The following is a 14541-nucleotide window of genomic DNA, read 5'->3' as shown; positions in this document are numbered from 1 at the left end:
CCTCTGCATGTAGAAACCGAGATCACTGTTCGTCGAACCTGGGATGAAGGACGGCACAGCAATCCACCTTGCAGCAGGAAGCGTGAGCGAGCTATCCTCGGACGTAATTTTGCCCGTTTGGAATCCCAGTTCTTTTTCTGCAGTGCCGACTTGACCCTGGCGTGTGATGAGGCATCAGGGAGAGAGGCCTCTCTTTTGGTCATCATCGGTGCCCATAAGATGCTGCCGGGGTATACCAACGGTAACGCATCTTCGCACATGGATGCACGTTCCAGATGTTCTTGCTTTTGCATGTCGTGTTTCTTGTTTATCCAGCAATGAGAGCCACGAAGGCAGACCCAGTCGATGCCTAAATTTAGTCTCTGTGGCCAGCGCCCAGCGACTCTCCCCAGACGGTACTGTCTCCCGTTAGAGCTTGAGGGCTTCAATGAGTGCATGATCGGTACCACATTGAGGAGTCGTGGGCTTGGCATTCAGTGGCCCGGAACGACCAGGTGACTTCGTGCGCTTCTCGCGAATAGGTAGCTCAGGCACGTCGTACTCCAATCCCAGACGCCTGTCGACCCCCTATTCCCTTCAAAACGGTAATATTGCCCTCCGTACAACACTTCGTGGTAATGATAGACGGACCCGCACGAGCCGTGTCGAGGTCAGAATGTCCAATAAGATATCGTACCTATCAAGTCGAACGTTTAAAACGTAGTCCCGGTCGTATTCAATTCTCCATGGTCTGTACAATACGGGTTTTGTATTAGAGGGCAGCGTTACAGTAAAGGAATATCATAGCCTTGGGCACCGCCGATGATATTGTTGGTTTTACCCTCAATCCCTAGGGCGTGTCTAATTTATCACAATGCCCAACTGCTAGGTAGGCAGGCTATGCTTGTTCATTTCAACGTGAGGGCTTCCCGGACTATCGTTACATATTCGAACCTTGGCTGGCTATGCTGACTCCAAGCAGACGGTCGCACGCAAGCAAGAAGAAGGAGAAAGAGGGACTCCTTTTCCTCCGTATCTTGGTCCCTTGGGGATGGTCTATGATTCTGGTGGGCTCGACGAGGACAGCGCTTAAGCTACACTCAGCGATCCGGTGATATTAGTCTTTCCAGCTTGATTTATAGCACTAACTAGTCTGAGACCACTCGATGTTAGGAGGTAAATGATGTGACATTCAAAGCCAAGAGCCATGATGTTACAGCGTTATAAACATTAGCGACAACTGCCGCCATGCGAGAGACTATGTACGCCGGTAAAGCCGCCTCGGTCATGCATTGGCTTGGATGTCAGCATATCTACCCGTTAATTTATCGCGCCGTCATGTTCGATTGAAGGCTGCGACAGGACAGACTTTGCTTTAGCATCGAGCTGGCCTGATTTATACTCGTACCTGGACACCCTACGGACACCAGGGAGCAGCGGGTGAGAGGGTTCCCGGAAGGGTGATACAGTCTGGCCCCAGCACCGCGCCTTGCGGCCCCGGGAGGGTATCTCGTTGGTGTCGGGTCGGTACGCTAAAGCATCTTTGTAAGACGCTTGGAACTACAGTATTACGATTGAATTGGGCCGTGGTAGTCCAATAAGAGCTTGTGAAAGTCAGTTGCGCGCTACGGGGACTTGGAACTAACAGCGTCCTCGCATGCTAGACCCAGGTGGCAGTGGCAGCTTCCAATGCCTAGAGATAGACAACACTGTGGTCTCGAGCAGAACCACGTGGGATGAAACATAAACAGTTTATTTATTGGCGAAATCGAAATTGAGAATGCCTTTGTTCAGTGTTAGAGCTTGGTCTTCATGATCGGAAAGGGGTCGTCACAGCTCAGGGGCTGATCGCGAAAAGCCCAGGACGGGCGCTACGGCCCCGACCAATCATACCCGGGGCCTACGGCGCCTTTTGCCCGAGCATTTCATCACAGTCAACATGTGGCAGCACGGATTCATTGTGAAGAGGTTCTGCACTACGGCTATCTGAATTTGCCACGCCTACTGGAGAACTTTGGGGAGATCCGAGGCTGATTATTCTTGCCTCGAGGAGGATAAGAAGACTCCATCAACCATGAGACGAGGCTACTGCTGCAGCAAATGGACATGAAGATCGAAATGATGACGGCCGGACGGCTATGGGTGATATTGTGGCTGGCTGATTGAGCCGCTCGACGTCAAACTGCAGCAAGTTGGCTGTCGCAACCTTCCTGATGGTATCGAGCAAGCTACTCACTGCGAACTACTCTTAGCTCTCGTATCGGTGAGAGCCAGGACTGTAGCATGTAGCCCCCTGGTGGAACCCAGCGGACATCGACCACCTCCGTCATGATGAACCTGAGCTCCCCCTAGGGGTGTAACGTGTTTCTTCCCGTCCTTCGTTCCCTCGATGGCATGACTCATGCCATCGAACAGCATATATAGCCCGGCAAAGGCTGGTCAATCAAAGGACGGAAGAGGAACGCATGACGACGTCACCCGTCAGCTGATTCGACTACGCTGTGGTTTCACCTGGAAGGGTTGTATACATATGCGGCAGATACCAGGCTGCAAAGAAGAAGGGTCCTGCGTGGCAGCCAGATACAGAGGATCGAGCATCGATGCCTAGAGTATGGGGACCAGAGACATCGACGTGTTGAAGTCTGACAAGAGCCTTCTTCATACTCATCCGTCTACGTTTGGTATACACTGAGAAGGCATCACCACATCAACACGGAGTTACAGTAGGGCATCGAGCGAGGAATAACTGGCGGCCTGGCGAATTAGCTAGTGCCAGCAATGCCCGTCTGCGAGACACGATCGATATGGTGAAGATAATTCTGTGCAGGCAGTGTAGAATAAATTTGCCACTCACTTTGCTGGCATGCATCAGTTCAACTCAGCGAAGCTTCGAGCAATGACCAACTTCCATGACACGCTATCATATGCGACACCCACGCAGTTCGATCGATGGCCGTCTTCTCTGCGTAGGGCGAGAGATCAAGATCCCCTCGATCAGGATTTTCAGAACCCCTACCCAGCTTGTGTAAGGTAGGTCCTGCGGCCGCACCAGTCAAGTGCTACCACAGACATCCTGGGCGTGAGAGACCCTGAAGGTATCATTGGCGAGGACCTCTTTCCTCGCCAATGACAGCCCCCTATCTCCACGGGAGTGGAAGACTCTGTGACGTGGCAAGGGCGGACGAACCCCTGATTGACAGGGAACCACCTGGATCGAGTCTACAGCAAGCAAGCAGGTCGACGTCACCGCGAACCCCTGAAGCAACGGCAGATGATGCGGGGAGGTGATAACTTCGCAAACAAGCTACAAACAACGATGAAGATAGAGCCAGAGATGCACTGCTACCCTCACGGTTTCATTGTGTACTATTAGGCTGGAGTGATCTACCTGGCCCAAATTCGAGCTGCCGCTGTGAACGTATACTGAACGTAGTGGATGGTCGTTTCCAGCTGCAAAGTCCTTTTCGCACTGGAATAAGCAATACAACGTGTCCATCAGCAGAGCGCCATCTACGAACAGATCCTTCTGGAATCATCGCAGCCCAAAAGCAGCCTGTTTACTTCCGCCGACGTGGCCTCCACGGATGCGACCGCTGCCGCGGGCCCTTACGGAGTCTGGAGGGCCCCGTGCCCGAGTTTCTATAGCCTAGCGGAGACCGGGAGTTCTGTCGCAACTCTAGATCACTAAAGAAACAGATGGAAATTCAAGTCAAGCATGACTTTGCGTCTCACGTGCTATAGCCATACCATACGATTCTAGATATTTGGGCAGCAACGGCATCAAAAGCGACGGAGACTGTTACGCGTCAAGAGAATTATTGCCCGCGAACGCGAGTCATGCAGTATAGTAAACCGGGAGATACCTCTCCTGTATATGCAGCTGTGTATACTCTGGAAGCATTCTACCGTGCTACCGTGTAAGCATCGGTGCCAGAGACGCATCTGGTTGGGTTATGTGGACGGGGTCGCAGGCCGCTGCGTTAATGCCCATATATCGCCACCGGGTGCGAGGAAGATGCCACCACAGCCTCTTCGCCGGCTATGCCAAGCCTCTGTCCTCGGTATACTGGTATGTGCTGGCGTTGAAGAAGAAATCCTTACGGGGATCTAGAGGTTCCGCTCTCCGGTGTGCTTGCAGCTGCAGATACGACGGCTTGCTCGAGTGCTACGCGTACCACGTCGGACAAGCTGACGACGGTGGCAGGACGGGACCGACAAAAAGTATTGTTATCTCTAGACGTATTATTTTTCATTTGAGCGACAGCAGCAGCAGCAGCAGCAGCAGTACCGCCATCAATGTATTTTGCAGCCTTACCGCAAAGGATTGGCAATTGGGCTCGATCATTGGTTCAAGGTCCTTCCTGGTAGATCGAGACTTGAAGGCAACTTCAAGGCAACTCCAAGGGAGCGCAGGGTGGATATCGGCAAAGGGCGCGATCGCCAAATTGCCTGTAGTGATTGCTGCCACATCACCCAACGAACCAGGCCGGACCATGTCGTGCAGTTCAGGGTCCAGGGTGTGACATGTGCCAGATATCAGCCTCGCCCAAATCGCCGGAAATGTTTCGCTGTGACTGGGTGTATTCGGGGGGACAGGTCAAGATCAGCGGGCCTGTGCAGTTGCCGGCCAACGGCAGGAGCCGAGGGCGGTTGGAAGGTTCGAAAGAATCGAAGGCATTTTGATCGCAGGGAGGGAGGGAGGGTTTGGTCGTTTGTTGGGGTCATGCGGGCCCAACGTCATCTGGTCAAGATCGCAGTCCCGAGTGGTCAAAGTGGCACCCTTCGCAGTTCCAGGGTTCCAGCCTCTTTTTAGCGACCCTCCTGATTGCCCGTTTGGGCCAATGGCCGCTCTGCCCAATTCACCCCACCGGGGCAGGGCAGGGCATGTTGGCCGTGATGGCCTCAAGTCGCGCTCGAGAGGGCATTCGGGGTCAAGGTCTAAGACATGCGGACATGCTTTTGGCTGTTGCAGTCAGTGTGGGGTGGTCGGGTGCAGATATCAGCATGGGGTTCCATTCTATCCAACTTTGTCGCCCTCGACTCGGGAGATGCGCAGCAGGCAGGCTGTCGACGAGTCTACCTGCACATACATATATAGGCCTCCTGTCTCCCCGAGTCGATTTCGGTCGTTTTTCTACTGGTTTGATGAAAGCTGGCACACAACAACGACGAATTCCATCGCCACTGTGGTCTTTTCGCATGGACATCTAGCGACAACTTCAAGATTTCCCTTGCTTGACCACGTCCTCCATCAAGTTTTCGAGCATTCCCTCGTTACCTTTTCTCGTGTTTTTCTTTCAGACCCCGGTCCCTGCAGCGCATCTCTAGCGCCTGAGCCCCCGTCCAAGCCCCCCGACAAGACGGTGACGTAAACGGTCCGACCACCAAGCCAAAACCTTGGATTCGTAACTGCAGACTGCCGAGACCGACATGCTCTGTTATTATATTTCAACAGGTGTGTGCATAATAACCTTCCCAGCCGCTTCTTTACTTTGCATAACCCCCTCCGCTCCGCATCTCTTCAACTACCTACATACTTCCCTCTTTACCATCAGACACGCAAACATCAATCAGGTTCATCATTCTGACCATGTATACCACTGAAGCGCCCCGGAGGGAGAGGCACCACAAGCACAAGAAGGTGCTGTACCTCGAGCCTCCCTTCAACGGCAGCAAGACCGTCAGGCAGAGGGTCACCACTATTGTCCCTGCACCCTCTCCTCCCCCACGCCATTACTCTCCTCCGCGACATTACTGTCCCCCGCCCCCTCCGCCTCCACCACCCTGCCTGCCCGAGCCAGAACCAGCGCCGATCGTCGTTCCTGCTCCACCTCCACCACCTCCACCCCCGGCACCATGTGAGCCTGAGCCTGAGCCGCTGCCGCCGCCACCACCACCGCCGTGCCGCTCGCCGTCGCCGGACTGCGACCAGATCGAGGTCATCGCCGTCGACGTGGAGCCGTCGCACTCGAAGCCGCGCAGCAAGAAGTCGCACAAGGCCAAGAGCAAGGCGTCGTCGCACAGCAGCCACAGCCACAGTCACAGCCGGGGCCACAGCCATGACCGCTACGACAGCCGCGAGCGCGAGGTCTACATCGAGCGCGAGAAGCTCGTCCCCGTCCGCGTGCCCGTGCCTTACCCCGTCCCGGTCCCGGCCGAGCCCGAGTACGAGACGTTCCGCTACGTGGACGCGCCTCGTCGCTACGAGCCCCGCCGGCGGAGCGAGGAGCGGGAGATTGTCGTCGAGGACAGGCGGCGGAGACGCTACTACCACCACGACTAGATGGTGACCTGCCTGTCGGGTGGATTATGTTGTTATGTTTTCATGAGTCTTATGTTTTGGAAAGGGATTTCATATTGTGTGGGAAATTGGACAACTAGGGAAGCATGGAGTTTGACGGCGTATCGCGGTATTTTTGGAGACGACCTGGGGAGGCGATGTTTGATTTGATACATGTTCTAGATGTGGTGATGAGGTCGTACATCATGAGGTCGACCATTATTATTCAGTCGAGCAAGCGTATGTTTGCATGGAATTATTTTATATGGGCATATCTATTGGTAGCATGAATCTACATGAACATATCTGACTCTCACTTCAATGCTTCTACTGTCCTGACTCTGGAGTGCCAAATGACAAGATAGCATTTGTGACACTGGACGAATCGGGCGTATTTGTAGTGCCATCAAGTAGGATTTGGTAAGCCTAGCTTGGTCAATAGGACTGTGATGCATCGTCGTCTCAATCTCGGTGATGGTTCATCCACCAACACATGATGCTCAACCACATTCACCTGTGTCAACAATTTGCTGCGTAGAAGGCTTTCTGGATATGTCGTTTCTAGTTTCTGTAAAATAGATATGAGAAACAGGCAGAGCAGAAAAGGTCGAATATCATTAAGAAAAGCATGCAGAAATATGCCAAGGGGCTTGAGAAGGACCCAGCACGTCTTGGAAGTAAGAAAGTGAGAAGTTCGACTCGAGTAGGATTTTCTCCTGTTTTGATTGTCGTATCAATCAGGTCCGCTTCTTACGACGACGTACTGTAATTCAGTTCGGTTTATGCTTTGCAACGAGTACCTTTCCCTCGTCCACAACCTGGATTGTCACCAACCTACCGATCACTTGACGACGAAGTGGGACAACAATCAGACTCCCAACGGAGAAACGTCTTGTCGTCCTGATTTTTTTTATTTCTACTTGACCTGTTCCCACTCGAACTCGGTGATTGTAACCTGCACCAATCCATCTTCTCGGGTTCTTGACAAACCTATAAATTAATCCCTCTTTCCCTCCCTCACTTTCCCTCCACTCATCATATCCATCATCGACCAAACCAGAACCAAAACATCATCGTACCTCATTCGAGCATTCGACCTCACCACATTCGACCTGTTACGAAGGTGAAAAACCAACGCCTTCATCATCATCACGAATATCATTCGTCCTATTTATTCATACATTCCATCTGTTCAGAGGGAGGAACAAACATCGTCACCTCCTTCGTCTTTGCGAACATTGCTTGTCCTAGTCGCACATCCCATCTGTCCAGGAGAAACAAACATCTCCATCTCCATCATCTTCACGGACATTAAAACAAATCGCCATGTACGAGCCCAGCGAGCACCCCTTCAACGCCTTCGTCGTCAAGGACGCGGCCACGATTTTGGACGAGTACGGCATTGACCTCAACGACCACATCGACACAAACATCGACACAAATATCGACATCGATATCGACATGGACCTCGATCTCGACCTTGGTACGGACGGTGATGCTGAGGCAACCGCTACGGCCATTGTCGACGATGAGGTCTCTGCCCAGGATGAAGTTGATCCTACCGACATCGACGATGTCGTTCTGGAATACAAAAACATGGAGTACCCTTGCAACACCCATACGCTCATGCGAGGGTCCAAGGTCTTCAGCAATCTTCTGCAAGACTACGAGGCTTCACAATCTCAAGTGAACTGCCCGCAACCCGAGGTCGTCAGCGTGTCCACCTTCTCCGAATGTGACACGCCCGAGGTTTTCTACGCCACCCTGGAGGTTTGCTACAGCGGTGGTAAGTAATCTGATCCCAGCAAAAACAACAAGTCATACTCTTGTGACCTAGTTACTAACTAAATGACCGTACAGCCTGGACTCGCGAAAATGCATGGGAGCTCCACATGTCCTACCTCTCTTGCGTCAAGATCTGGCTGATCGGCCACCACTTCGGCATCGACGCCATGAAGGACATCGCTGCCGCCAAGGCCGCATCCGTCACCAAACAACTCACGCAACACTTCATCACCCTTCCCGAGAGCCAGGAGCGCGTGGACGAGCGCGCCCACCTTGCCTCTCTGATCCGCGCTGTCAAGCTCGCCAACCGCCACGAGTGGCATGCCGCCCTGTGGAAGATGCTCTACGATGCCGGCGAGGCCGTCGCACCCAAGCTGGTCCGCCACACGGTCTTCCAGTCGTACGTCAAGACGCCTGAGGGCGAGGAGTATGCTCGCGCCATCCGGGCCACAGCCAACAAGGTCGAGCCCACGGTCGAGATGGGAAGAGGACGAAACAACGGTGGCGTTACGAAGAAGCGCTTCTTCCGTGGCAATCGACATGGACGCAAGTCCTTTAAGTCCAACCCCAACCCCAACCGCCTCCAGTGGCACTGAAAATGGGGAGGAGCGGAGGAAACAGGATACGAAGATACGAGGATATGAAGACAGGAGGAGTGCCAAGGATAATGGCAAAATGAAATTGGGAGTTTTATTATGTATTATAGGCGAACCTACTTGAGCAATGGTTCAGCCGCGGACTATGGATTTTGGAGCCCAAGGAAGAGGCGTTTAGCATGAATGCTGTTTACTACTGAGACGAGAATTATACCCCCTGATGCGACACTTTCGCGATTCACTTGTTGATAGTCATTACGATGCACATACAATACGATGTATATATTAAACTACATGCACTGTGTGCGAGATGTCTACTTCATGGGTTCTCCTGTTTGATGTCTGCCATGCTCGTGCTTAAATGCTGCTTCCCGAAGAACTCACCTGTCTCTTGTGCCGGTGTTCTTACGTCCGGTATTTTCTTTTCTATATCTTTTTTCCCCCTTCCCTTGGGCATATTATGTCACGCTGCATTAAGAAGGGGAGGAATATTTATGATATGTAGTTATATCATTACTACATTCTTCAGGTTGACTCGCTATTTATCCCACATGGTGGTTCCAGCAAGTGTCGTAATCCAATCGTTCCAGCTCCATATGCGCCAATAGCTCCTCGGTGAAAGCAAAGGGTATCATCTACCTTGTCTATCCATCCAAACTCCAACACCTCAAAATCAAAACAAGCCGAGTGAGGCATCTAACACCTATCGACCTTTGACCCATGGCTCCGTTACTGCTCGCCCTGGACTGAAAGGAGGAGACTCGCCAACCTACATTGGCGAGATAGAAACCCGGTCGGTACTCCACACAGCCAGTATCCCACACGAGATAATCTCTCTACCCCCTCTTTTACCAGTGAATACTCCAACCCATGTTCGGCAGCGGCTCTGAGCGCAGGTCATCGTATCGATGATCCGATACGTAATTGCCGGTACAGTAGGCCCTGTGCGGAGGCCGAGTGGGCCCACAACCACCACCAGCCACAGCGGCAGCAGCCGCCGAATCGGCAGCCGCCACCGCAAAGTCCGTCACTACCGCCGGTGGTGGTGCCGCTGCGGCCTTCCACCCTTTCTTGCCGCCTTTCTGCGCGAGCGCCTGCCTCTTCTTGGCCTCCTCTTCCCGCTTCGTCTGCTCGTACGCCTCCTTCCGCCGGTCGTCCACGTCCTCGATCCGCCGAACCGGGATGAGCGGCCGTCGGCCCATCCGGGTGTAGCACGCCATCTGCTGCTGCGCCTGGTGCGTCTGCTGCTGCTGCGCCTCCAGCATGGCGGGCACGTCCTGGACGACCTGGGTGATGACTTCGGGGATGCCCCGCCGGGCCGCGTTTTCGGGATGGACTTGCATGGTGACTGTGAGGGGGACGTAGCCCGGCTCGTGGGGGAGGAGGTGGCGGGAGGGCAGCCAGATGGGGCCTTCGTTGATGTTGTGATGGGCAGGGGCAGGGGCAGGGGCAGGAACATGGGCAGGGGAGGCGGAGGCGGCGGCGGCTCGCTGGGCCATGAGGCCTTGCGTCAGGAGAGAGCTGGGTTTGGTCTCCCCTTCGGAGACATGAGAGGCGTTGCGAGCAGGAATAGCCCGTTCCGCTGCCTTCCCCTTGTCATCTTCCTTCTTCTTCTCCTCCTTCTCCTCCTGGACGGTGGGCTGCTCGTTGCCCCCCTTGGCGGTGTCGGCGATGGAGTGCAGGAGTCGCTGTCTCACGTCCTCTTGCTTGCCGGCCTTGGACTTGCTTGAGGGACCAGACAGCTCTCGTTGCTTCTGGTGCCGTTGCAGACCTAGTGGTGGAGGGTGCGCTCTGGGAGTCTCCTCGTCGTCAGTCTCGCTGTCATATGAGCCAACGGCCTGTGCGTTGTCCTCGCTCATGATGGCGCGCCGAAGCAGCTCTTTGGGGTTAAGGTCTTCTCCTTCCTCTTCTTCTTTCTTGCTGGCTTGGTGGGCGGCAGAGGGTTCCGGTGGGATCTCAGTCTTGGACGAACTCGGAGGAGGCGATGGGGGTGAGACTTCCTGGCATTGATGCTCTGGGGGTTGCGCCTTCGTGTTGGCTTCCTCGTCTGTCTCGTTCTCCTCGGGGATTACATCGCGATGCAGTCGCTCCTTTAAGTCAAGACGGTCCTTGCCGAATTTCCAAGCGGTATATGGTTGCCGTGGGCGACTGCATCGGGGCTGAGCGGAGGGGCGACGAGGTTGAACAAGCTGAAGTGGTCCTTGGAATCGGTTCCGGTTTCTTTTCTTGTTCCACTCGATTTTCTCGTCGACGCCGGAGCAGGACGAGGAAGAACCGACGGCGTCTTCGTTGTCCTCGGCCATGATCTCACGACGCATCCGCTCTTCTATATCGAGCTTGGGCTCTTCGTCATCTTTGTGGTTAGGGGTATCATCAGGGGGCTGTGGATTACCACCACTGTTGGGCTCGGTTGTAGGACGAGGTGGTGGAACATGCTGTAGATGTAGAGGTGCTTGAAACTTCCGGTTTCTCTCCTTGTTCATCTGCATTTTCTCTTCGGCGTCCGAACAGGAGGGTGAGGAACAGACGACGTCTTCGTTGTTTGCGGCCATCATATCACGACGAAGACGTTCCGCTATGTCAAGATCCTCGCCCCCTTCTCCTTGACCGGTAGCGGCAGCAGCGGTTGGTTCCCGCTGTGGGTTGCCGGTGGCTTCGGTACCGATACTCCTATCGGCGATGATGGCGGTGGCGGCGGCGCGAGGAGTTCCGGAATCGGAAGCAGTGCTGGGGCTCTCAGGACCGATCACGAATGACGACCTACGTCGGGCTCGAGTTCTACCACAGGCAACTGAAGGGAGAGCGTCTGGGTTGAGAGACTGCATCGTAGCCTCGTCGCGAGAAGGACTGGCCTGGGCTTTATGTTGCAGCATCTCTTGGCTATCAGTGGTAATTGCGGCAGCAGCGCGAGGAGTTCCAGAGTCGGAAGGAGGGCTTGAGCTGGCAGGTCCGACGACAAATGTCGACCTACGTGAAGCTGGTCTTCTACCACGGGCAACTGGAGGGCGTTCGTCTGGGTTGGTAGATTGGATAGCCTCGTTACGAGAAGGGCTCGGCTTGACTTCGCGCTGCGGCGTCTCTGGGTCACCATGGTCTGAAGCTTTCGTTTCGGACCGGCTGTCTCTATCTGTTCTTGCTTCCCTCTCATGAGGGCCAGTGGTGATTGTGGGATGCCCGCTGTCGTCCCCTTTATGAGGTGGTGACGGCCCGAACTTGACAGCTTTCTTGACGCGATGCTTGGCACCATGTTTGGAGAGAAGTTCAACATACGTTTCCGTGCGACGCAAGATCGGCCGCAGCGGTGGGCGTGGTGGGTTGTGACGAGCAAGCTTGCCTTTCGAGGAGTGTACCCGATGGATGGGAGGCCTTTGGGCAGGCCGGCGCTGTAGGGCAGGCTTGTCTCCTGGGGGAATCTTGTGGAGCGGAGCGCCCTTGTCATCGAAGATCATGAAGCGAGAAAGGTCGTCGTCCTCAGGGAACAAGTCTTCCATATAAAACTCGGGCTCACGGTGTACATCTGGGAGCCCTGCTCGTTGAGCAACTTGCAGCATGTTGTTGCTCTGATGGTGGTGTTGATTTTGGGTCCCCTCCCCATGCGTATGATGGTGTTCTCGGTGGCAAGCCTGGTTTTGATGATGAAGGGGTTGATGAAGGGGTTGATGAAGGGGTTGATGAAGGGGTTGACGATGAGGTTGATGATGGGGTTGGGCTTGGTGGCCGTGAGTGTGCTGTGGTTGGACGTGTCTGGAGTGATGTCCATGTGCAGGTCTGTGTCCATGCCCTCGGTGGTGGTTGTGCAGTGGGTGTTCGTGAGTGCGAACCCTTCTAATTGTGGTTGGGTGTTGCTTATCCTCCTGCTTGTGCAGAGCATTGTCACTCTTCACCTGTCGTACGGTCTCCTCTACTGGCTTCGCTTCTGCCGGTTTTGCCTCTGCCCCTTGCTGCTTCTGGCCAGGTGCTCGCACAAGAGTAATAGGCCTTTTGGTCAGTATCGGGCGCATGGCATCTGGCTGTTTTGTGTACGCCTGTTCCTGCGGGTTCCATTCATACTGGGAGTCGAACCAAATGTTCTTTTTCCTCCGTTCTTCGTTGATCTGGTCAATTTCATCCTGGATTATGCGCTCGAGCCGGATGGTCTCGACGGCCAGGACACCGGAGTCGACGCCACGGGGGTGGCGACCTTCGATTGGCTCGATGACGATCCGCGGCTTCGACTTGAGGTCGTGGAAGTTCCCCACGATGGTGTAGCGATACCCGGTGAGCGGTTGATGCGCCATCCCGGTCGTTCGTCTCGGTGATCCGTTCATTATTGCTGCTAATGGGGAGTGCTGCTCTCTGAATGGTCTCTGAAAAGTCAAGACGAATATTGCATTCTCTGCTGTCTACTCTAACTAACGTACATTGCCTGCAGTTGCGCTGCTTTTATTGCCTTCAGAAAAGCCCTTTTCGACTTTTCTCCGAAAGGCTTTGGCAGTGGGCAACTGGAAATCTAAAGAGGATTTATACTTCCAATACCATATCTGACTCATTTGTAGGTATCCATTGAGGTTAGGTAGTCTATTTGGGTATATATGCTCTCGGATTTTCACGGTTCGCAGTTACGGCTTTTCTCTGAACCACAGTTGCAATCCATGACGACCGCCACTGACCTCCGTTTATTCTCGTATGTGATAGAATAGGACAAGAGTTGGCTCACAGGAAACGATGACTTGTTTTTGTCGATACGGAGTCATCATCTGTGCGAAGTCCATCTCGTACTCACTGGCAGAAGGACGGCACTGAAGCGAAGAAGGTTTGCTTACCAACCCGGGATAGAGAATCCATAATGCATCCTGGAATAAGCCAGGAAGGACGTGAGATCCCAGGTTTCGCTCAAGGGGATGGATGGAAAAAGGGGTGGCAAGAGTATGGGGTTCACGATGGAGGCAAGTGTGCAAATATTAAGGGGAAGCAAGACTCGGCCGAAACAACATAATCAGTCCAAGACAAGAATGGGCATATCACTTCGATAGAACGGAGAAAAGTGTCACCCGGATGCAGAGATAGTAGACAGGTTTTACTTCATTTGTCAGTTTGCGATTTATTACTGAGCCGTAATGCTGGCCGCTCATGTTCGAACTAAGAGCCTTTTTCGGTCAGACATGGAAGTGTAAGCCAGTATATCTTGCTCGATGTTGCTCAAACACAGACTTGTCTATCTCATCTCTACAAGAAACCGAGCAAGCAATCCTAACCGCGCCGAAACTCGTAACCTAGTTCGTCGAGCCGACCGTTTCCAGAGCGAACGGCACGATGATCGCCAGCTCCTTGATAAGACGAGCACCAGACAGCTAATCGCATGTGGTTTTTCTTCTTTTTTCTGAGTTTGTCGCGTTCCTGGCCAGAACCTGAATATCATCTTGACTTGTGGCCCGAAAGCTTAAGTGGCCCATCGCACCGCCCAAAATCCAAACTTTAAACTCGCGATTCAGATAAGGTAGCATGACCCGGAAGTTTAGACGGGAAGGGTCCGTTACTTCGATGGTCAGGCTGGTCAGGGGTGGATTTGCCGACAACTGGGACCTGGGTAGGCCTATTTTGACCGCCAGATGACAGATCGTGCCATTTTTTGCAAATCAACACGCTATGCTATGGACGGTAGCATTCTACATAACCCAATAGGCCTGGCTCGAGCAGAGAGGTCGAGGGCGGTCGGGATCACGGGAACAGCAGTGAGTGAATGGGATGGGATCATGGATCATACACGATTGATACCTTCCTTTCCTACATGGGCGATGCGGAGCGGAACCCCTCCATTCCGGCCGCACGAATCGGACGACAGGTCGGTCGGGTCGAAAGGTTCACCTTGCTTCTCTCTTCTCTCTGCCTGTTGTTAGGCCAGATGTCGTCGTTCATGGTCGG

General features: G+C 53.7%; 3 protein-coding genes across 3 annotated transcripts; 2 read left to right on the top strand and 1 right to left on the bottom strand.

The window, feature by feature from the left end:
• Positions 1-5569: 5569 nt before the first annotated feature.
• On the top strand, positions 5570-6262 carry PG997_005021 (uncharacterized protein; the record flags this gene model as incomplete). Its single annotated transcript, XM_066809336.1, has 1 exon — positions 5570-6262. The coding sequence occupies one exon, from the start codon at positions 5570-5572 to the stop codon at positions 6260-6262; it is 693 nt and encodes a 230-aa protein (XP_066672954.1).
• A 1323-nt stretch (positions 6263-7585) lies between these two features.
• Positions 7586-8640, top strand: PG997_005020 (uncharacterized protein; the record flags this gene model as incomplete). Its single annotated transcript, XM_066809335.1, has 2 exons — positions 7586-8045; positions 8120-8640. 2 exons carry the CDS (start codon positions 7586-7588, stop codon positions 8638-8640), a joined length of 981 nt encoding a protein of 326 aa, XP_066672953.1.
• Positions 8641-9488: 848 nt separating this feature from the next.
• Positions 9489-12947, bottom strand: PG997_005019 (uncharacterized protein; the record flags this gene model as incomplete). The annotated part of the gene is made up of 1 exon (XM_066809334.1): positions 9489-12947. One exon carries the CDS (start codon positions 12945-12947, stop codon positions 9489-9491), a length of 3459 nt encoding a protein of 1152 aa, XP_066672952.1.
• Positions 12948-14541: the final 1594 nt, after the last annotated feature.

The sequence above is a fragment of the Apiospora hydei genome (assembly GCF_038363865.1).
Source record: "Apiospora hydei strain CBS 114990 chromosome Unknown utg000004l_segment0_segment0, whole genome shotgun sequence".
NCBI lineage: Eukaryota > Fungi > Ascomycota > Sordariomycetes > Amphisphaeriales > Apiosporaceae > Apiospora > Apiospora hydei.
This window is presented reverse-complemented; position numbering and strand designations above follow the sequence as displayed.